Below are 23,906 nucleotides of genomic sequence, written 5' to 3'. Positions count from 1 at the left end.
TGGACAAGACCCCCACAAAACCTTCAAGAAGATCTTTTCAGCACCCCCTCATCTTCCAAGCTTTAAGCAATGGTCCAGTAAGCACTTTCAGATGTGTCACGTGTCACCCTCTCACCCAGCAGGAGGACAGTTGGGGTTTTGGTGAAAATACTGGGGGTTAGGCAAAAATAGTGGGGCTCAGGACAAGAGGTGATGGGCACAAACTGGAGTAGAGGAAGTTCCTCCTTACCATGAGGAGGAACTTCTTTGCTGGGAGGTGGCAGAGCCCTGGGCCAGGCTGCCCAGAGAGGCTGGGGAGTCTCCATCTCTGGAGACATTTCAACCCTGTGATGCTGGGCACTATCCTGTGCAGCCTGCTTGAGGTGATCCTGCTCTGGCAGCAGTGGGACTGGGGGATCTCCAGAGGTCCCAGCCAACTCCAACCAGTCTGTGATTCTGGCAAATCATCTGGCACCTGCTTTGACAAAATTCTTCAGTTTTGGGGATTACATCAGGTGTTTTAAAAGATCTGGAGCTCAGATTCTATAAAAACAAAGGACAATTGTAGGTTGTGATCACCTTGCCAAGACACATACACATCAAATCAATCACCGAAAACCCATCAGCATACAGGTGGAAGCAAAGCACCGATTCTGAGGAGAACTGTTGGCTGGAGTTATTTCAGAACCATCTCAATGCTGGCCAGTCCTTTGGCCGGACTCCCTGCTCCATGTTCTCCCCACCCTGTTCCCTGAAGTCTCAGGTTGTGGTTCCAGTTTCAGGATTTGCTCTCCTGGCTCCGCTATGGCATGTTTTCATTCCGGGAGGTACAGCGGCTATCTCCTGGGGCACCGGAGGCTAGCCAGTATTAATGGGTCGTACTGGGAGACAGGGGAGGGAGCAGAAAAGTTATGATTTCCAACAGAAGCCAAGACCCAAAAGTCTGAAAGCATGGCTCAGAAGATGAGACATGATCTTCTCGGTTAGACATACCCTATTCAGAACATCTGGTGCTCAAGTTCCTGAGGCTCAAATGTCTCCAGGAAAGGGAAGAATGGTTACATTCCTGAACCGCCAGCTCTAGGTGAAGAGATCCCACATTATTAGTCTGGCACCTTTTATATGGGTACATAACGTTATAGCCCCATTTCCTTTCCGTGCCATCACTCCTCAAAGGCTAAAAGCTTGTGTGGCAGCTTTACCCCTCTGAGCCCTGCAAACCTGCAAAGGAATAGCACTGGGAGTGCATCAGTATGTGACTTTTGCTCCCCAACTGCAGCTCCAAGCTAGTTGCTACCAGGAGGAACAAACTTCCTTCTCCTGTTTTCCCCTCCAGGGGTGAGGAAAACTCCTTTGCACTTGCCTCTGCTGCACTTTGTGTGGTCATTACAGGAGGGGAGGACAAATCTGTACACCTTGGACCAGGAGCAGGGAATATCCATCTGCTCCTGGATGGCACCACAGAATCCCCATAAATCGAAGAACCATACACATTGTCCCAGAAGGAATCACAGAATCACAGGGGTTGGAAGGGACTCCGAGAGCTTATTGGGTCAACCCCCCTGCCAAAGCAACTCCCTAGCTCATATTGCACAGGTCGGTGTCCAGATAAGGATGTAATATCTTCAGAGATGGAGACTCTACACCCCGCCGGGCAGCCTGTCCCAGGGCTCCATCACCCTCACTGGGTAAAAGTTCTTCCACATCTTGGTGCAGAACTCCCTACACTCTAACTTGCAAGTAAGAACAGGAAGCGTCCTAGAATAGCACGAGAGCCCAGTACAGTGCCTTTGAGTAGTAACGAGGCACAGAACATTTGGTCTGGCTGTTACCACTGCCTGTGCCCAGCTGCTGTTTCCCCAGACAAGTAATCCCGTGGGGTGAGAACTCAGAGGCAGGAAACTGGTATCTCCTGGACCGCAAAGCAGGCTGCGAGGAACGGGCAGCTCTTCAGAAGAAAGGCATAAAACCAAGAAGAGGGGGGATGGGGCAGACCCACTTAATGATGGGAGTCATCATACAGGGGGGTTAAAATGGAAATCCGCCATTCCAGAGCCCACTGCGGGGAACAGGGCTCAAGGGGGAAGGGGATGCTTTGCAGGAACCCACGTGCCACCTTCAGTATTCCCAGCCTAGGGACATGGAGAAGGTGCCACCCAGGGGAGCTGCAAAGGAGAAGCAGATGCCACCAAGGCCCATTGGCAGATCTGAAAGAAGCACGTTTTGTCCCCTTAGGTAGAAACGGACATAGAGAGGCCACGACAAAGAGGTTGTGGGCACAGTCAGGGCTGTGCTGAGAGCAGCTGCACTGAAAGTATGTTCTTGCAGCTCAGAAGGCAAATGGTATCCTGGGCTCCATCAGAAGAGGGGTGGCAGCAGGGACAAGGAGGGGATTGTCCCTCTCTGCTCTGCCCTCGGGAGGCTCCAGCTGGAGTCCTGTGTCCAGAGCTGGGGACCCCAATACAAGAAAGATGTAGAACTGTTGGAGAGGGGTCAGAGGAGGCCATGAAGATGATCAGAGGGCTGGAGCACCTCCCCAACAAAGAGCACCTGAGGGAGCTGGGCTTGTTCAACCTGGAGAAGAGAAGGCTGCGGGGGGACTTCATTGCAGCCTTCCAGTCCCTGAAGGGAGCAAACTAACAGGAGGGGAATTGGCTTTTTAAAAGGGTACACAATGGCAGGACAAGGGGGATGGATTAAAGCTAAAGGTGGGAAGAGTTAGATGAGATATTACAGGGAAGTTCTCTCCAGAGAGTGGTGAGGGGCTGGAACAGGCTGCCCAGAAGGGGTGGGTGCCCCATCCCTGGGGTTGTTCATGGCCAGGTTGGATGGGGCCCTGGGCAACCTTGTGTAGCTCCAGGCCTGGAGGTTGGTGGCCCTGCCTGTGGCAGGGGGGTTGGAACTCTGTGATCCTTGGGGTCCCTTTCGACCGAGACCAGTCTGTGATTCTATGAAAAGGCGATGTGGGTTCTGCCCAACGGGCTATGCTGCAGGCAAGCCTGCCATTCTAAAAGACAGCGTCTCACGTGACACCTGTTAAGTCCAGGTGCCTTTGGAAAAAAATTTAAGTTGTCCACAGAGCACTGCAAAATCTGCCTGAAAGATTCCCTGAAATACTTTTAGTCTCCAAAACAAAATTAAGGGGGTTTCACCTGCTGTGTCCAAACACCTCGGATGTATTGCCACCTCTCAACCAGGGCTTGGAAGCCACGCTGACGGAAAAAGTCAACTGAAACCAGCAAAAACGAACAAAAGCATCTCCTCAGGCTTCCCCTGAATGTTGCTCTCTCTCTCTCCATGTATATGGAAAGCCAATGTCTGACAACATTCCACGTATTTTTATTTATAGGCATAAAGCCACTGTGATGCACAGCACGCTGCGAAACGCGGGGATCACTGTGTTAATGAAGACAGAACAAGTTCAGAATTGCTCCTCAGCGCACACTGGAACAACGCGCCGCTCGCTGCCAACCCATGACTCCTCCAACCATCCTTCACCTGCCTAGCCTGGCACCGCTGCTGCTACCGGTGCGCCCGAGCAGGCTTTTCTCAGACAACAGGAATTGCACTGCATGAAAGAATCAGTATATCTGCACAGCCCCTGGTTCGGAATTCAGGTCTTCGAGAAGGTGTGAGGCTCAGCTGCTTGCCTGCACTATCCCATCACCATCAGGACCCATCTGCTGTCACGTGCTAACACTGACATTTGTCAGCATCCCAAATAAGTTCACTGCTTTAGTTATAAACCAGCCAGGGCTGGGAAAAGTCCTGCTCCGAGCTTGGGTGGCACAGAGATGGAAGAGATTCAACCGCATTCACAACTGTGTCCTTCACTTCCCTGCTGAGCTCACAGTGCCCGGGGTGCTGCTCACTCTGCCAAAACCTGTATGTCCTGGAGAGAGTCCAGAGGAGGCTATGGAGATGATGAAGGGCCTGGACCATCTCCCCTGTGACGAAAGGCTGACTGAGCTGGGACTGTTCAGCCTAGAGAAAAGAAGACTAAGGGGGGAACCTTATTAATGTTTATCAGTATCGGAAGTATGGGATGCAAGGGGAAATGGCCAGCCCCTTTTCAGTGCTCTGTGGAGACAGGACAAGGGGCAACAACTGCAAGTTAGAGCATAGGAAGTTCCACACCAACATGGGGAAGAACTTTTACCCAGTGAGGGTGAGGGAGCCCTGGGACAGGCTGCCCGGAGGGGTGTGGAGTCTCCTTCTCTGGAGATATTCCAGTCCCGTCTGGATACTGACCTGTGCAGTATGAGCCAGGGAGCTGCTTTGGCAGCGGGGTTTGGACCTGATGGGCTCTGGAGGTCCCTTCCAACCCCTATGATTCTGTGATTCTGTAATCTTGCCCCTCTTCCATCATCTCGCTTCAGCCCCTTGACCAGAAGGCAAATGGAAAAGCTTTTGGTAACTTCCCAGATGATTTTGGCCAGGAAGGAGTGACTCACAAAGGAAAAAAATTCCCTGCCGATTCCTCTGCACTCAAAGGTCAAATGAAAAGCTTATCCTGGGACCTGCAGAGCGGCCTGCCACAGTCTCACCGGCAACAGCCTGGGTGCCAGGCTCATTGTTCCATCCTTCGTTTCATTTAGGAAGGCAGATCCAAAGGCTATAAATACTGCTGCACATCTGGCGAGGCACACCGGAGTGGAAAATCCATCTCATTGAAGGTAAGTGAGAGAGGAGCCGTTGCCACCGCCTCTGGCCGGCCTGTGGCAGGCGCCGGTGTTCACCAGCCCCGGCTCCCTTTCCCGCTCCGCTTTCGGATGTCAGGCCTCGCAATCTGCAACGCTGCGCTGTAGTTGTGAAAGACAGTTTTCTCTATTTCCATATGGTGTGAAGCCTTCATAAGGCTCGGCTTATTTTCCCTAAACATGTCAGGTTTTTCCCATTACTCCCCGCATGCAACGATCCCGCTTCCCCCGTGTGCCAAGCTCTGTGTCCATTATACTTCCCTTCCACAAATATTATTCCACTCGTGGCCTGGCTTCTCCACATCATGCCATCTCCTGGCATTTGCTGGCTTAATGTGGAGGTCATTCCTTCTAAAATACAGCGCCCGTGAACGCAAGGACCGCTCGAGGGGGAACAAGGGAAGGCAGAGGGACTCTGACCGCCCTGTTGCCTTCTCCTGCGCTATATCGGATGATTAACACGGGACTGCTGGGGTAAAATGAAGTTCTAGAAAACACCAGAACTTCAGATTCCAATGAGAAGAAGTTATCTCCTTGGTAACAAGACAGATGTGCCAGCATTCTTCAAGCCAAATTTCATTTACTTAAGACCCTCAGATGCGTTCTTCTTAACAGTAGTGCTTCATCAGGGGGCAGGAAGAACAGGCACTCCCCCTGCTCTAAGCCCACCTCAGGTCAGAGCAGTTCCTCAGCTCACACCAGCACCAGTGCAGTAAGGGAGACCATCAAACCCGATTCCTGTTGTGCCAGCTAAGGGTTTACCATTTAAAATGAGTAAGTTCTTTAAAACCTTCCCAGCGCCGTTTGCTGTACCTCAGCAGTGCGGCACTCCCTGCGCCTGTCCAACGAGCCACAAACACACTGGAATTACACTGCTTTTTTAAATCTTCACAGCAGGTGCTCAGCCACTGAACTCCTGCCAAACAAAACTATTCAACATCTGTAAGTGGAAGAGTGCGAAGGGACCTGAATATCTTGCCAGAAAGAGAGAGGTGGTGCAACAGTCACTCTGCATATGCCACTGTACTAGGACTGCTGGTCTGCTCCCTCCAGACTCCTCTGACAGCCTGGGAACCATAAGCAAAAGAGTTTAGAAACAGGCACACAGCTGGGGAAAGCATGAAGATCGCTGCTCAAGTACCCAAATTGGGGAACAAGCAAATGCTCTGCACTTGTTGATTATGTTGATGATTTATTGTGTCCAGTTCTGGGCTTCCCAGTACGAAAAAGGCAAGGATCTCCTGGAGAGAGCCCAGAGGAGGCTATAGAGATGATTAAGGGTCTGGAGCATCTCCTCTATGAAGAAAGGCTGAATGACCTGGGGCTGTTCAGCCTGGAGAAAAGAAACCTGAGAGGGGATCTGATCAATGGTTATCAATATCTGAAGGGTGGGACACAGGGGGAAATGGCCAGCCCTTTCTCAGCGGGCTGTGGGGACAGGAGAAGGGGCAATGGCCTCTAGTTGGAGCACAGGGAGTTCCGCACCAATATGGAGAAGAACTTATTCCCAGTGAGGGTGAGGGAGTCCTGGGACAGGCTGCCCAGGGGGGTATGGAGTTTCCTTCTCTGGAGATATTCCAGCCTTGTCTGGATGCTGACCTGTGCAACCTGTCCTAGGAACCCTGCCTGGGCAGGGAAGTTGGTCTCTGGAGGTCCCTTCCGACCCCTACAGCTCTGTGAATCTGTGATTAAAACACAGAGGAAGAGGCAGAAATTCTTTTGCAGAGAGTTTGCAGAGAAAGAGCTGAATTTAATACTGCAACTATCAACGGCCCTGATCAGGCCAAGGAAACATGCATTGGGGTGGAATGCATTGGGGTGGAATTCAAAGGGCTGCCCATGTTGTTCGACAGCATTCAGGGCTGGGATGTTTGCATTTCACATTTCACATTTGTTTTCCTACATCTTGAATTTGTTCCTATGCTGAAAAACATGACAGAATGACAGGAACCTCAACAGTTTTGGAAAGGAAGCTTGCATGATGCACAACCCTTGTGATTACTGCTGAAAGGTTGCTTTCTGGATCAGAAAAACAACTCCAGGTGTCAGGGAAGACACTGAAGATGTCCAAGAATCATAGAATCACATGGTTGGAAAAGACCTGTAAGACCATCAAGTCCAACCATTCCCGTCCTAAGCTAAACCATGTCCCTGAGCAGCTCATCTACCCATCTGTTAAACACACCCAGGGAAGGCGACTCAGCCCCTACCTGGGAAGCCTGTTCCAGGCCCCAACAACTCTTTCAGTAACAAATCTAACCTAAACCTGCCCTGGCACAGCTTGAGGCCATTTCCCCTTGTCCTATTACCTGTCCCCTGGCTGAAGAAGACCACTGCTCACCTCTCTACACCCTCCCTTCAGGTAGTTGTAGGTGGGGAACTAAACCTGGTGGAGCAGCAGGGTGCCTTGCAAGCTCACTCCAGCCATCGGCCGTTACATACAGTCTTTATCTGCAGAAATCACGTCAGCTTTAGGTTCCCAAGCTTTTTCTCACCTGAAGTGAGACTTCCTCTCCACCTGAGAAAGAAACTCAGGAATTTATGTTCATGGCAATGAGGAATGCACAGCACCTCCATTACAATACTGTAAGCTCAGGCTGCAAAACCCTCTCAGCCAAAGAATCTCACAACTACATCGCTCAATCTAAACTCTTTCTGCATATTGAACAGTTCCCTTCGGAGACAGGAGACTAATGAAATCCTTAATCTCATCAGCGATGCTATAAGCGATCATCAAATGAAGCTAACTTCTTCTGAGCTCCCAAAGAGGATGTCACAAACTTGCTGATTCTTTCATGTATTCAGCCTAAAGATGCAGCGTTTCAGTAATCAGAAGAGACGACCGACGTACCCCCAAGCCCAGCTGTACCATGCCTGCTCAGGTCTGTCACATTTACAAACACCACTTGAATTCCTCCAAAAAGAGCTCCGCTTCTTCATTCTGGAGTCTTTCCATACCAGATTTCACAGTTCAAACCCGGATGCTTGCCCTCATGAGGCCCCAGCTGGAGTCCTGTGTCCAGAGCTGGGGACCCCAATACAAGAAAGATGTAGAACTGTTGGAGAGGGTTCAGAGGAGCTACGAAGATGATTAGAGGGCTGAAGCACCTCCCCTACGAAGAGAGGCTGAGGGAGCTGGGCTTGTTCAGCCTGGAGAAGAGAAGGCTGCAGGGGGACCTCATTGCAGCCTTCCAGTCCTTGAAGGGAGCAGAGAAAACAGGAGGGGAATCAACTTTTTCAAAGGGTAGATAATGGCAGGACAAGGGGGATGGATTAAAGCTAAAGGAGGGAAGGTTTAGATTGGATATTAGGGGGAAGTTTTTTACAGAGAGAGAGTGGTGAGAGGCTGGAACAGGCTGCCCAGAGAGGGGGTGGATGCCTTGTCCCTGCAGGTGTTCAAGGCCAGGTTGAATGGGGCCTTGGGCAACTTTGTGTAGCTCCAGGGCTGGAGGTTGGTGGCCCTGCCTGTGGCAGGGGGCTTGGAACTCTCTGATCCTTGGGGTCCCTTCCAACCCATGCCATCCTATGATTCTATGCTTCACTTGCACAGGATAAAAGGGGTTTATTTGCTTTAATATTCCCCCTACTTCTGTTGCCAGCTGTGAAGGGGCTGAACAGCCTCAAGTCCAAGAGTCCAAACATGAAGTTAGAAATTTTACTCAGCCACTTTCCAAAATTTGCTTCAATCTAAAAGCCACCTAAATATGGGCTGACTTATGAACAGAACTGTAAGTATGTCTTCCCCTCCAAAAAAACATCATGATACGTTAGCATATAGTTTGGGGTTTCTTCTATGAATGAATGGTTTCATTTTTAAAGCCATTCTGGGCACGATGACACAGTTACAGTGATGGGAGATCACCCTGCAGGTGCTTTTTTTTTTCTCGGTCTCTTCTCCCTGGTAGCCAGGGACAGGGCAAGGGGAAGCAGCCTGAAGCTACATCAGGGGAAGGTTCAGTTGGGTGTTAGGGAACATTTCTTCACTGAAAGGGCTGTCAGGTATTGGGCCAGGCAGCCCAGGGAGGGGGTTGGGGCACCGTTCCTGGAGGGATTTAAAAGAAGAGGAGATGCTGTACTTGGTGACATGGTCTGGTGTTGGACTGGATAGTGGGGCTGGATAGACGGTTGGACTCAATGATCTTGAAGATCTTTTCCAATTGAAACCATTCCATGATTCTATGATAACTACATACATACACACCTGTATCCACACTTTGTAGGCATATGTATAGAAATGTATTTACATGCATGCACCTCCTCACATCTCTGTTCTGAGGAGAACACAGGGCACCCACTAAGGACAAAGGCATTTGCACCTCACCAGCCTTCAAACAGCAACCACGCTTACAAAACCAGGCTCCCACCCATGTTCGAGAAGCCTGTAAGTAACACCCCATTAACTCCGAAGCCCGTCTTTGCCACCCTGACATGGATTTTGTATTAAAATGGAAGTTATATAAAGTTGGCTCGAGGTTGCTTTTTAATATTCCATTAGTGCCATTTACCACGTGCGGGGCTAATCCTGCTCTAGGAGAGCCCATCAGCGATTCTGAAAGCTTACAGAACCGGCCCGACAGTCTCTTGCTCTGAAATGTTTATGTAGCATCTGAAGTTCTTCCCACACAACAGCCCTCTCCTAAACCATGCTTCCTACTCACCCCATGTGTTCCGTTTCCCCTCCATCCTGTGCCACAGAGCAGGACAAAGCACCTGCCAGAGCCAAACTTTCACCGCGTGGCTCCAAATCCCTCACGGGTGTGTAGACCTACCAGCACCCACTCATCCATGTTTCCTATTCCCAAGTAGGCACTGAGGCCCAAAGGTCTGTTTGCATCCAGCGAGCAGTTTCCAGGCTGTTCCAGTCACAAACGTGTGATAGTAGCAACAGGCAACCCAAAAGCCCTCCTGCTGGGTTAAACTCTGCAGCAATATCCAATCCAGGGACAGCAAGGCACCTGCTAGCCGTGTGGCACAGGGCTTCTGAACACACGCAGATGGGTGGACGTTTAACATGACACAAGCTTACTCTGCATCCTCTCCTTCACCCTATCCCCCTTTCAAGCCTTAGTGCTCACATCCCTGCAGAAAATTCTCTAAACGGGGGTTATGAACCCCACCACGATATCTCCACGCTCAAAATGAAGTGGTGTGTGCATCTCCTCCTGGCTGGGGGATGCTTCCGCATGCCGCCCAACGCAGGGCTGCCCAGCACTTACTTTGATGTGCTCGTGGAGCTGAGCCTCGTGCTGCCGGGAGAGCTGCTCGTGCTGTCGCTGGAACTCGGCGATGAGGATCTGTCGCTGGATCTGCTGCTTCTGCTTGAGTGCCAGGAGCTCCTGCTGAAGCTGCTGTTCCCGCAGCGTCGGCTCCGTCACGGGCATGGAAAACTGGTGGTCCAAGCGCAGATCCATTGGGACTGAAGTGGGTGCAACTTGCAAGGGCAGTGCTGTGGTCACATCAACTACGAGAAAACACAACGGAAGAGATGAGTGTACATCCCACTCACACAGGTTCTAGTCCTCATGCCGTCTACCAAAGACCTTGAGGAACTAGGGACTGAACTGAGGACAGGACCTGTTAAACTCACACCACTTTGAAATGGTAAGAAAAGTACTACAGGAATTCAGAGGTTTCCTCCAGCCACCACCTCCTACAAACACGTAGGTTTTCTAAAAGCAAAGGACTTCAATGCACCATGCTCGACCCGTCTTGGTACCGCTCTACATCTGTGTTCCCTTCCACTCTCCTAGCATCACTTGAAAGATGAAGAATAAAGATCAACCTAAGACATCACAGAAAGGATCAGTCTTGACTTGCAAGCAGTCAGCTGATGGCCAGGAACACAAAGGTCTCACTTTAAGGAGCTTATGCAGGAAAACACTGGGTGCCGTAACCTTTGTAACTGGTTTTGGGAAGGAGCTTAGCCAAAAGCGAACGGGTAACGAAGCATCTTGGGAACATCAGGCAGCAAGGGGGGCCAGGTGCCCACACGGTGACAATGCAAAGGCTTGCCTCCATCCTTCCAAGTGGAATAACCCAAACCACAACTAAGACTAAGGTAGGGAATACTAACAAGTACCAAGAGGTACTCGTTGGTCTTCTCCAACCAAAATGAATCCTGTGATTCTGCTAAGAAAGACAGGAAAGCTATCACCCCGATGATATGTGCAGCAAAGATCCGTTCTGTGCTCCCACAAGAAGCATCTCCCTGAAGACAAGGGGCTTGCTGTAAAAAAGAGCAGCGACAGACATCTACAAAAAGTTCCCTCTGCGAGACCTGAACTTGGTTTGTTTCAAGAAAAATCACCATCATCCTGTGAGTGACCTGAAAGGTCAAAGTTCCCCCTAACCAACAGGTGCACTCCCTGCACTTGCCAGATTTAATACCTCTCTCTGTAGGGAAATCCCTCAATACTTCTTCTGATACCCCTGACTGAACATCACCTGCAGAATAAGAGGCTAACCCACCAAACCCATCATTCTCCAGTTTCGCTAAAGCTCCAAGGGAGGCTTTTTTGCCTTGGTGGGTTGTTTTCTTTTTTACCTTCCCTACTGCTTTTGTACTTAATATTTACCATGTATCTGTGCACAGTTGGGAGGGAGCATCAGCAGAATCCCTGAAACTGGATCAGTCACACATCTGCTGAGTCACCTACTCCACGGCAAAGGACAGATCTTAGGAGAAGGACTTCGAGGTGTTGGTTGATGTAAAGCTCAACATGAGCCAGCAAAACGAGCTTGCAGGCTGGAAAGTACCCTGGGCTGCATCCTCAGCAGCGTGACAAGCAGGTCAAGGGAGGGGATTCAGCCTGTCTACAGCCCTGTGTCCAGCTTGGGGGTCCCCAAGACAAGGAAGACCTGGAGCTGTTGGAGTGAGTCCTGAAGAGGCCATGAAGATGATGTGAGGGCTGGAGCCCCTCTGTTCTGGAGCCAGGCTGACAGCTGGGCTGGCTCAGCCCAGAGAAGAGAAGGCTGCTTCTGGGGAGAGCTCCAAGCCCCTTCCCGTCCCTTGAGGGGCTCTGCAAGAGCTGGAGAGGGGCTGGTGCTGAGGGCAGGGAGGGCCAGGCCCAGGGGAACGGCCTTCAGCTGCAGGAGGGCAGTTGGAGAGGGGCTGGAAGGTAGAAATCCTTCCCAGGGAGTGGGGAGGCCCTGGCACAGAGTGCCCAGAGAAGCTGGGGCTGCCCTGGGATTCCTGGCAGGGTTCAAGGCTGGGTTGGATGGGGCTTGGGAACCCTGGGCTGGGGGGGGTTGTCCCTGCCCATGGCAGGGGTGGCAGTGTGGGTGTCTGAGGTCCCTTCCCACCCAAACCAGTCTGCAATTTTGTAAGAGGGGCCGTAGATTTGTGTCCCCAGAGCAGGTTGTCCCTCCAGAAACCACAGTGCCCAGGGGGCTCTCCGAGGCGGGAAAAGCCACACTAACCCCCTCCCACTGAGCCCAGGGCTGCAGCAGGCATGCGGTACCCCACCATGCCATCCCTCCTGCCCAACACCCTGAGGCAGGTCCTGCTGCAGTCCCAGGGCACAGGGGCTGCCTCACACATCACTTCCCATCCCAGAGTTGGCTGTCAGAGCACAGTGTGCACGGAGGGGCAGCATGGGCCCCCTCCCTGCACCCAGCTTGTGCTGGGGAGGAGATGACTCTTTTACGTCTTTTCAGATGGAAACATTTTCTGTGAAAGGTCACATTACTGGAAGTGTTGCTATTTTTCAACCCACAAGCTCTTCCCTCTGCTACCCCATTGTTTTCCTTCCTGTGGCCTTTTCCCCGCTCCCTTCTCTCCCCCGCAGGACTGGAGCTGGGATTCCTCTCCACGGGTCAGTGAGCCACAGTCAAGGATTCTGGGGAGATTGCCAGTAGATAACCGTTCAAACCCACCTAAACAACGCGTGCCCTCCTCGGGTTCAGCCAATGCTCTCCACCCTGGCTGGTACTGTGGTCAGTCTCTTCCCATGCCTGCCCACAGAGCATCCCTATGGCAACTGCTGCAGCCACTCCTGCAGGAAAAAGCCCCTTCATCCGTTTTCCCCGCACATGAGTGGGAGCTGACAGCTCGAAACCAGCCCTGCGGAGGCTATTTTGTTTCAGACACTTCCCGGCTCAGACTTCCAATGAAATCCAGGTTTGCCAGGACTTCAGAGCCACAGGAGAAGGTTTTCGGTTCCACCAGCACAGCCTGAACAGAGGCAAAGCCCACACTGGCCCCGTATCTGTATGGTACCTGCAGGTAACAGGACATGTTCTGGGAAAGCAAGGCAAAGTTTCCATGCCAGCAGAAATTCCACACTGTGTCAGACAGAGAAGGAAAATGGGGAGAAACCAACCAAAAAAGTCCTAACACAAACTGACATGTACTCCCAAAGACAACTCACCTTAGAGACCGTGCTGCGTCGCTGTGATCAGAAACCCACTTTAGCTGTGTGCATACAGCCACAACACCTGAGCATCACTGGTGTGACTCCTGCACGTCACGGAAAGTGCATGGTACCCGTTCCTGGCAGGGCAGCGGCTTCATCAGGTGGCAAATCCCAGGGAGCAACTCCATGGAACACCCTTTCACTGGGGCAGTAGCCTCCCAGCACCATTCAGACCCATGTTTAGAGATGCCAGAAGAGAACTGTGCAATTCAGCCTTCCCTTGCCCCACCAAACCAAACCTGTGGCTGTGGTAAAGCAACACCCCAAGGTAAGGGTACAGATTCCCCAAAACCCCCCAGAGATAATCCAGAGTTCGATTTAACGCCTCTTTATAGCCCCCAAGGTTGCAGGAGAGCTCAAACACTTAACCCTTGAGGCTCCAGCCCAGTTAGTCAGTAAGCCAAACAGCGCAGCGGGCTCCCTGACTCACAAGCCGTTGCAACGCATCGGCTAATTTTACATCCAGCCGAAAGTTTCAGAGCACCTGGCAGTAATGGCTGGAGTAAAGGCCAGTGTCACTAACACAGAGGGAGGGGGCAGTTGCTGGCTCCTCTGAACCCCAGGCTTGATGTAAATCCGTGTTCCTTCTCTCCAGCTCCCCGACTCTGTCAGCGGGGTTCAGGCTAAGTGCAATTTCCCTTGCAATCGGCGTGCGTTTGCCGACACACGCTTTTATGATCCAAACGCGGCATTCCCTGAAAGCAGCAAAGAAAAGCTTTCAGCCTGTTCAAAGAGACCCAGCTCCAGCCTGTGATTGTGCCTTGTGCTAAACGGCTCCTAATTTACTCCCGAGGAAGAGCCTTAACTTGTGTCCTGCTGGATAACAGCCCCAGAAAAAAAACCTTGACAAACCTTGTATTTCCCATCCAAAGGGTTTCACTCACCCCCCAAAACTCCCCCCCCCCGACATGCCAGCTGTGGAGATGGCGACCACAATTCCCATTCAGAGTCCCAGTGGAGGCTGCGTCATCCCCGACTCTTTCCTATTTCAGTCTCAAAACCCCCCTATTTGAAATGCCCCGAGCTCCCCACAGAAGCAGCGAGCGCTTCTGACCCACAGAGCCCTCCCGAAAACAACAAAACCTTCTCTGCCTGATGAACACGGAATCAAAACAAAAAAGCCTGTATTCTTATGAATATTTTATGGCAGACTAGAAAATTGCTTTTATAGGTTCTGCCTTGAGAACATATTAATACAATCGGATTCGTGACGTTAGCGAAAGCACAAAGACTATATTCAGAGTTTGAATGAGAAATGCCAAAGCCATGAATGAGAAGACAAGATCGCGATTATGAATAATAAACCATCTCATGTTCTGCCTGCCTTTTCCTTCCCCATAGGAACAGAAGAAAAAAAAGAAGGGGAATTTTTATATATATACATACACACACACACAGAAATAGATATTTATTGCGCTTTTTTTAACCTAGGCACGTAGGGATTTTTTTCATGGTGAACTTACCAGTATTTTTATACCAAGCTAGAAATGCTCCACGGGGTTTTCCCCCTCCCCAAACAAATAAGGGCTACGCAGCAAAGACTGCCCGTGCGTCGCACGGTAATTATGACCTAAAGCACTCTAGTCTCCATCGATCGCTGGCGCAGATTGGACATCCCACAGCTTGGCTGTAACACCGCCGAGCGGAAGTCATCTTAAATACACTGAGGACGTTAAACGTGCTCGCTGCAAACAAACAGATGGGCTCGAACCTCGAAGGAAGGGTTCTACCCTTGCTATGGAAGGCGTTGGACATTAACAACGCATCGCAGAAAGGCTGCGGAGAAACACATTGTCAGAGTCATGATGTTGGGTTTCCTCACGCTCCAAAGTGGGAAAAGAATTTTTCTGCAAGTCCTGAGCAGGCTGGGAGGGGTCTGGGGAAGGTGACGCTGCCCAAACATCTGCAGACGGGTGTGAATAAAGCTAAGTGATACCTGTATGTTCTTCCCCTCCTTCCAAGACAGCGTTTTCATGCAAGTCTTTAGAGGACTAAAATATAGAAGGATTCGGTCCCGGAAACCCACTGAGATGTATCTTAACACACAATTTCAGTATGAGACCGACACGGGATATTTGAAGCAGGGATTTAAATTCCAGTCTCATTTCAGCGTAACCTTTACTTAAGCTGAGCTTTACAGAGATTTCCCTCATAAGTTTTCTTTAAAAAAAGTATCAAATGCTGTTGTCAGAAAGACTATTTTCTCTTCTCCTCCCCTCCAAGTAAGCAGGACAGAGAACAGCTGCTCTTACATTTTAAATGCACCATCACCTTCAAATGAAGAGTGCATGAAACATCTTCTCAGAGACCCCCCACCCTCCACAGAGAAGGTCCCGCAGAACTCAGCCAGCTCTTTCCCAACCCCTCTGCTCCTCTTTACTCAGCAATCCCCTTCACTTCAAAGGCAGAAATGGCATCAACCTTCCCAATTTGCTCCAGAATTTCTGGGAGAGTGCCTGGCTGAGGCTGGAGGAAGAATGCCAGCACCCCCCAGCAGCACACACTGTACGGATGCACCACCACACACCTGTGAGAGCGGGGTTAGGAGACAAGAGCACACAAAGCCCCGATCAAATTGCACTATGGTCTCTGGTGCCTATCCAAAAGGCGGGGATGGGACGGGTCACTCCTCTGCTCGGCCACAGCTGAACCTCCCGGACAGCGCTTCCCAGAAATCATTCGCTCAGCTCCCAACTCCCATCTCCCACCTTCCCTGGACTTGGGCTTTTTTCCTAACAAATGAGTTCACTTTCTAATTACGGGCCTGCAAGTGTTGCCCGCTGGACAGGCTCTGCCGACAGCGGCGCATCGGACTTTCAGCACCCACAGAAATCACAGAAGAGCGAGAGCCAGTGCTCAACATCCCCAAGCTCTCGGCCGCTGCCGTCAGAGATGGCCCCATCCCACCCTGCTGAACTGGCATCCCAGTTTGGTATCCGGCGCAGGCTGAGTCATGGGACCTCCCCTTCCAAGCTTTATTTTCATCCCTGGGTAGAAGTGAAAAATCGTGTGCCTATTCCACCGCCTTTATTTCCTGGGGCTGCCCTTGGTGTCTGACAACAGCTTCTGATTTAAAAAAAGAAGGAAAAAAGAATTCCTCTATTCCACAAAGCCTCTGAATGCCAGGCTGCTGCCGGCAGAAATGACTTGGGCACATCAGGAGCAGGAGTTTCAAAGCTAGGAAATGCCATTCCCTAAACCCACACCACCTTCCTCGTGCTTGGGATCAGCCAGGAAGCGAGGTGAGGAGCGATGGTTCGCCACGAGCGCAGCCTGTGGAACGTTTGCCGTGCTTTATTCTGGAAGGAAGACTTGTGTTATTTGAGTGGTGTGATAATATTATGAATTAAGTCATGTTGTTCCCCCCCCCTTCCTCCCCGCCCTCCCACCGGGGCTGGGAACTGCCTTGCTCTGCCTGCACGGTGCTGGCAGCCCCTCAGCCAGCCAGAGCGGTGGCCGGGAAGCTGAGAGCCCCTTCTTTCCTGCGTGGCTTCTACTTCCAAAAAATGTTTAAAACTCACTGAAACACTGAGAGATGGTGAGATCAGAGCTATTAATAGAAACAAGCTACTGCAGTATCTGACTGCAGTGCTGGGATAAAAGCAGCAGATTTTTTGCGCGTGAAGTGGAACGATGCGGAGGAGACACGGCGCGGCACCCTCGGAGCGCCTGAGATTTAGTAGGATTTAGCCCACAGCACACTAACCGCCCCCAAAATAAGCAGAGATTAATAGGTATGGGGGAGGAAAGGAAAAAGCCCCACCCACATCACCACTAATAGTCAGCTTGTTCTCTTGAGGGGAGTGCATCAGGAAATCTAGGGGAGCCCCAAATCTTGCCCAGGACCCCATGCCAGTGGGGGGAGCAGGAGCTGGCGGTGGGGCAGCACCCAGGACACCGACATCCTCCGCAGCACATCATGAGCATCACAGGGGCAGGCAGGATGAAGGCACAGCCTTGGGACACTCCTCCCCGAGCATGTACCATACCGTATGACAAACTAAAGGCCTATGTGGGAGGCTGGGACAGGGCAGCAGGGAGAAGGACTTCATTACTGTACTTAATTCTTACCTCTCTCAGAGACAAGGACCAGGATCCCAGGGAGGTTTAGTCTGGGCTAGAATTACACCACAGGGCTCAAGCATCACGGTGGACTTAGCGAGATGGAGAAGTCAGCGGCCTGTTTCACCCACAGAGCAGGAGGTGGTCCTCACCCACGGGGCTGAAGCAGCCCTCTGTTCACAAGGGGTCCGTGGAGGAAAGCAGGCTGTGGCGGCAGCGCTGGCGACGGAGCCACCCAGCAAAAGCAGGCAGGTGGGTGCACCACAACGCAGGGCTTTTTCTGCAGGGCTTTTTCACACAGCCACGGAGCTGCGTGAATGAAGGCAAACGCAGCCCGGATCCTTTCTCAGCACTCAAGCTAAGGTGTAAACAGCAGCTGAGGTTTCCCACTGGCACCACGCGCGCTGCAGTTCAGCATGGGCTGGAGAACATTTCACGCGGCATGAATGGGAACCAAAATTAATCATCCCGTCACCCATTGAAACCCGCCGCGAGGCACCGCACCGTAGGCAACAGATGGAGCTTTAAATGTCACTCACTCATTCATCACAGAGAAACTTTCTGCTGATTACTACTGAGACCTGAAGACATAATAAGGGCGCAGCGATTCCGGATTGCTCTAATCAGCTTTTTTGATCCTAATACCTTCCCCGAAAAGATCTCATTAGCATTTATTCAAAACCTACGAGAGATCTACATACAAATTCTACTCGTGACAATAAGAAAAGCAAAACTGGGAGGCAGAGCCCTTACCCTACTTCCCCCGCCTCAGGTCTAGAACATTAAAAGAAGTCTCTCTACTGGGAGGAAAAGAAAAAACCCAAATTCCAGCAATGACAGACAGAAACCAGCATTCTGAAGCGTTTTCCTGAGCACAGCCTTGAGTCGCTGCATCTGAGTTTGGAAAAACACAAACTCTCATGGCTCTAGGGAGCTGCTTTGGCAGGGGGGTTGCACCCAATGATCTCGTGAGGTCCCTTCCAACCCCTGTGATTCTATGATTCTAAATACCTGGATCTTGCAAGGCCAGCTGCGTTTTTATGGTCCCCTCTGCAGTACTGTAGAAGGCTTCAGTGCTCTCGAGCGGGGGCTACAGCACCACGTCGATCTCCTAAGCACCTTCAGCATCATGTCCCACCGCAGTGGGACAACCCAACACCTCAGGAATAAAACAGGACACTTGCCAGACACACAGCAAGTGATCATAGAACCACGGGGATTGTAAGGGACCTCCAGAGATCATCAGGTCCAACCCCCCTGCCAAAGCAGCTCCCTTAGCATATATTCTACAGGTCAGTGTGCAATAGCAGATAGGGCAGATAGGGCAGGAATATCTGCAGAGAAGGAGACTCCACACCCCCTGGGCAGCCTGTCCCAGGGCTCCCTCACCCTCACTGGGTAAAAGTTCTTCTGCATGTTGGTGCAGAACTTCCTATGCTCTAACTTGCAGCCATTGCCCCTTGTCCTGTCTCCACAGAGCACTGAAAAGCGGCTGGCCATGTCCCCCTGCATCCCATACTTCTGATATTCATAAACATTAATAAAATCCCCCCTTAGTCTTCTTTTCTCCAGGCTGAACAGCCCTAGGTCACTTAGCCTTTCCTCATAGGGTAGATGGTCCAGGCCCTTCCTCATCTCTGTAACCTCCTCTGGACTCTTTCCAGGACATCCCTGGCTCTTTTATACCAGGAAGCCGAGGAATAAAAAGCCTCAGTCTCTTAAGGAGAACGTGAAGTGTTGACACCACAGCGCCTGCGTGAGAAGGCCAAGTATAAAAACCTCCGTCAACCAGAGCCATCCAACAGATGAGCCTGTGCAGGATGGAGAAACTCAAAATGGAGACACTCAAGTTTCACCATCTACTTTTCAATCATTGTCCATTGTCTTGGTTTGGTCAATGACATCTTTAACAAATGAGCATCGTGGACAATGCTGGAGCTTTTACTGAAATTAGGGAGAAAGTAACTGCAAGAGTCAGCTTGGCCTGTTTCTTACTTTAGACTTCATACAATTGTGGTAAGCCTTTCCTCACACGCTGGGGGGTAGACAACCAAAACCCACCTGAGCTTCCATGGGAAAGAATTATCTAGATAAATAACAATAAAACCCAGAAAAGAAAACCAAAACCACACATCCCTTCTTAAAAGGCATTCCTGGAAACATAATTTCACCTTCCCTCTCCTTTCAAGCTTTACCCAGCAGCAGAATCTCTTTGATCCATCTGTCTCACTGTTGGTACATGAAACTCCTCACCTTACCAGATACCCACGACAAAAAGGCAGGTTGAAGGAAGATCTGATAGACTTCTGAAGATACAAACCCACGCGGTTTTCTCATATGCTTCCCTCTAATCTCACCATGACCTTCCTTCAAGGGAAAGTGATACTTTAGAAAAGAGAATTAAACATGGAGGAGATGGAGCAGGAGCCTGCAAGTCTCATCCTGAGATCATACATGAAGAACGACGTGTGGGGGGAGAAATCTACCCATAGGCATGAGAGATATGCTGCAAGGTGGGGTTACACAAATGTCTGGACCTTCCTGTGGGGTCTGTCTGGAGCCTGCGAAGCGCTGACCTCTGCATCTGCAAGAATAAATCCAATGGAGGAACCAGAAACAAGAGTTAGCAGTGAACTTCCAGGAGGACAGCAGCCACCACATCTCCTCCTCGCCTGGATGCCTCAAGGAAGAATTACATCAAGGAAGAATTGTTTTCCCATGATAACTCCTGTCAAAGCACAGTGGAGCCATTCATGGAGGGGATCCTGGGGCAGCACAGGCAAGATGACGTGATGAGAACTGAAGCGAAGTTTCGTTTGTGAGTCGGGGTGGTGCCAGCTGGTACCCGGCCAGGCCATTTGAAAGGGAGCCCTGCCATAAAAGCAGCTATGGCTACGAGGAAACGCTCTCAGCTTCCTAAAGACACGGAGAGGTGCTGGGAGATCAAAGTCACCTATCTGCTGCTGAGAAGGAAGGCTGGTCCTCTGCCAAAACCAAACAGAGAACCCGCGGCCAGCCTCTGCTCTCCCGTGCATCCCACCAGCTTGTGAAGGGAACTGTGATCGTTAGGAGGAGGGAAAGCAGCAGCACGAAGGATGCTGAAGGCAGGTCTGGGCAGCAGCGAGGAAGATGCCACGGCAGAGCAGAAGCGACGCAGCGGTCGCTGGGATCGGCAGCTGGGGACTCCACAAGAGGGGGAGCTTTAACAAACAGCTCCAGATCTCACGTGCTCATTCATATAAAAATTAAGCCACAGGATGTTAACTCCCTCAGATCAAAAGAAAAGGTGAAGCAAAATTCTTGGGAATGTTAAAACTTCACTAAAAAGACATGTTCTGGCCATTTGAAACAGCAAATCAATGTGTGGTTATTAACAACAGGCTATGCAACTCATTCTTCTCACCAGTCAAGCCCCAAAATGTACAACCCAATCTCCTCAGTCATGAAAAAAACCTGCTCTGATATATAAATACAAGGAGGAAAGCCAGCAGCTGAAGAGCGAACTGTGATGCAGAAGCGTTCAGCAGCTCTCAGAACATCTCACAGATTGCTCAGAGGCTCCAGTGTTTTCAGCAGTTTATTAGAAACCTGAAGCTTAGTCCAAGAGGAGGATGATATGTTCAAATGGGCAAGTAGCCGGCAGCTTTGTGTAGCCCTCCCTCTCTCTCTCCCTCCCCATCCCTGCCCCAGGGCCTTTGTTTTCAAGTAACACACATACCCAGGCACCTCTAGCTGCGCTAAGCCTCAGGATGTTACTCGTTATCCTCTCAAAATGATTAAGATGCAAAGGAAAAAAAACAACAGGCTGTTTTGAGTGATTATGAAACATAAGCGGTTTTCTAGAGTCATTCAGGTAACCTCAGAACCTTCAGGTTCCAGGGAGAAGGAAGTGATCCTCCCCCTCTGCTCTGCCCTGGTCAGGCACCACGTGGAGTATTGTGTCCAGTTCTGGGCTCCCTGGTATACAAAAAGACAGGGATCTCCTGGAGAGAGTCCAGAGGAGGCTATGGAGATGATGAAGGGCCTGGACCATCTCCCCTATGAGGAAAGGCTGAGTGAGCTGGGGCTGTTCAGCCTGGAGAAAAGAAGACTAAGGAGGAACCTTATTAATGTTTATCAGTATATGAAGTATGGGATGCAGGGGAAAATGGCCAGCCCCTTTTCAGTGCTCTGTGGAGACAGGACAAGGAGAATGGCTGCAAGTTAGAGCATATAAGTTCCACACCAACACACAGAATAACTTTTACCCAGTGAGGGTGAGGGAGCCCTGGGACAGGCTCCCCAAGGGAGTGTGGAGTCTCCTTCTCTGGAGATATTCCAGACCCATCTGGATGCCAACCTGTGCAATATGAGCCAGGGAGCTGCTTTGCCAGGGGGGTTGGACCCGATGAGCTTTGGAGGTCCCTTCCAACCCCTGTGATTCTGTGAACCTTCAAAAAAGAAAACTCATTTGCATCATTTAGAAAAGAAGTCCTTGGGCCCTGTTTTCAGAGAAAAAGGCTACAACTAGTATGAACCGGGGCTGTCTGCCACAAGACACTGAGCCCTTCACTGGTTTAGGAGGTTTGCTGTAATAACTTGACTTCAGATAGAACAGGATAAACTTGATCAAATGGAGTCATGGGGAGGAAGAAACACGAGGCTGAACTACCTCACTGGCAGTTTGATACCCGTGTGTGTTTAGCGGATGCAAAATTACCCAAACTTTGACTTTCTTGTACTATCATCACTTTGTCAGAAATGCCAAATCAGGATTTTTGGGTGACAGTACATTTGTTGGTACTGTACATTCCTGGTGAGTGAGCTCGTTATGTTTTGTAGGTCACTTGCTTTTACCATCTGCCTTGATTTCTGCTTAAGGGAAGTGTTGTTTCTGACATCCCTGGTGTGATACGCAATCGTGAAGATGGCGGAACCGGCAGCAGTTTGATTTCTGTATCATCCCAGTCGAAATATTCAAGGTTAATGGAAAAAAATATAAAAGGGACCACCTAAAGCTTGCACCAGAGCTGTGTAAAGGTATTTAGTGGTGTCTGTCCTCATTCTCTGGTTGCAGAAAGATTACTACCTCCCCTGGAAAGGCTGACATGGGACAGCTGAAGCCCATTGCATCGCTACCATACCCATCCCCAGAGAATCACAGAACGGCATGGGTTGGAAGGGACTCCAAGGATCACAGAGCTCCAACCCCCCTGCCACAGGCAGGGCCAACAACCTCGAGGCCTGGAGCTACACAAGGTTGCCCAGGGCCCCATCCAACTTGGTCTTGAATACCCCCAGGGACAGAGCATCCACCCCCTCTCTGGGCAGCCTGTTCCAGCACCTCACCACTCTCTCTGTAAAGAACTTCCACCTAATACCCAATTTAAACCTTTCTTCCTTCAGTTTAAATACATTCCCCTTGTCCTGCCATTCTCTATCCTTTTAAAAAGCTGACTCCTCCCAAGCAGGGCCACAGGCAGATTATCTATTGCTGCATTCAAATGAATCATAATTTTTATCTTTTCTTCCAGATAATAGTTTCAGTGTTTGCTTAGTGTTCCACAGGAAATACCCTGCCACAGTTTTTCCACTCGTGGCACCTGAATCTTCAATAAAGACAGCCGTTAAAGCCTCAGCCTCACAGCATGCTGAAAGTATCTGTCCTGGGCTATGAACACAACCAGACCCCAGTGCTGCTCACTCAATGGCTCTGCAGAGTGCAGGCAGCAATGCACGGTGAGTGAGTACACCGTCCTCCTCTTCCCGAAAGGGCCCAGAGGTCAATCTGGACAAAATCTATGCCAACAGTTTGGCAATGCGCTACAATCACTTAAAAGAAAGGGACAAAAGCTTGTTTAGAAATCAAGATAGGTTTTAATTTTTCCAACTATCCACATCGAATCCCTGCATTTGCCTCCAGTTACACCAGTCTCCTTCCCCCAGACCCGTACGACAACAACTGGACGTACCATTACAGTGCTTTTAAGTCCCGTTTTCCCATCAGCCCACCGGAGCCTGTGCAGCCTTATGCCATCACACGACATGGAACTGGACCTGTGGCAGGAGAGACCCTTCACCTCAAGGCTCCTCCTCTCCCTGAGAGCCCACCTCAGGCACTCGAAGCAGCCATGGCAGTCCAGCCATATTGACAGTAACCAAAAAGCCGGCACTACGACAACTAGCTGGTTCACAAAATTATTCAGGAAGGTCTTGGAATTTCATAGCTGGTGTGTCCTTGTTTTGACCATAATCTCACGAGCGATGCCAGCAGTAAACCCATCTGGCGTGCGCAAGACGAACTATCTGCAGCTCGGGGAAAAGGGATATCTTAAAATTAGCATACGCCTTAGGAGCTGGTTTGTGATTTCTTAAAGTGCAAAGAAGTTCAGTTTCATTTCAAACCCTCTGCTCGACCAAGACCGCTCTCACAAGGAAGTGTTAGCCAGTCTGGAAAAAGGGAAGGTACCACCAGCCAGGAGCAGGCACAGCCTGGATCCTCCTGGGATTTGCTTTAACAATAACCCAGTTCATCTCATTTGTGGAAGGCAAAGAGCATCCTGCCGCCCACGACTCTTCCACATGCTCCTGATCTGAGGAAGGCAGATCATAGAATCAGAGAATCACAGGGGTTGGAAGGGGCCTCGAGAGATCATCAGGTCCAACCCCCCTGCCAAAGCAGCTCCCTAGCTCATATTGCACAGGTCGGCGTCCAGATGGGTGTGGAATATCTCCAGAGATGAAGACTCCACACCTCCCTGGGCAGCCTGTC

General features: G+C 50.6%; 1 protein-coding gene across 1 annotated transcript in view; it reads right to left on the bottom strand.

Moving 5' to 3' along the window:
• HDAC4 (histone deacetylase 4) overlaps nt 1–23,906 on the bottom strand; it is a gene marked incomplete at its 5' end in the record, with an annotated part of 200,178 nt that overhangs the window by 116,657 nt on the left and 59,615 nt on the right. The window contains one exon of the mRNA XM_084265228.1: nt 9,896–10,140. Within this exon, the coding sequence (XP_084121354.1) occupies nt 9,896–10,140 (245 nt within the window). The remainder of the gene's footprint in view (nt 1–9,895; nt 10,141–23,906) is intronic.

This window comes from Gallinula chloropus (genome assembly GCF_964237585.1).
Source record: "Gallinula chloropus genome assembly, chromosome: 5".
In the NCBI taxonomy this organism is placed as follows: Eukaryota; Metazoa; Chordata; class Aves; order Gruiformes; family Rallidae; genus Gallinula; species Gallinula chloropus.
The sequence above is the reverse complement of the archived record's forward strand: the minus strand, read 5'-3'. Positions and strand labels throughout refer to the sequence as shown.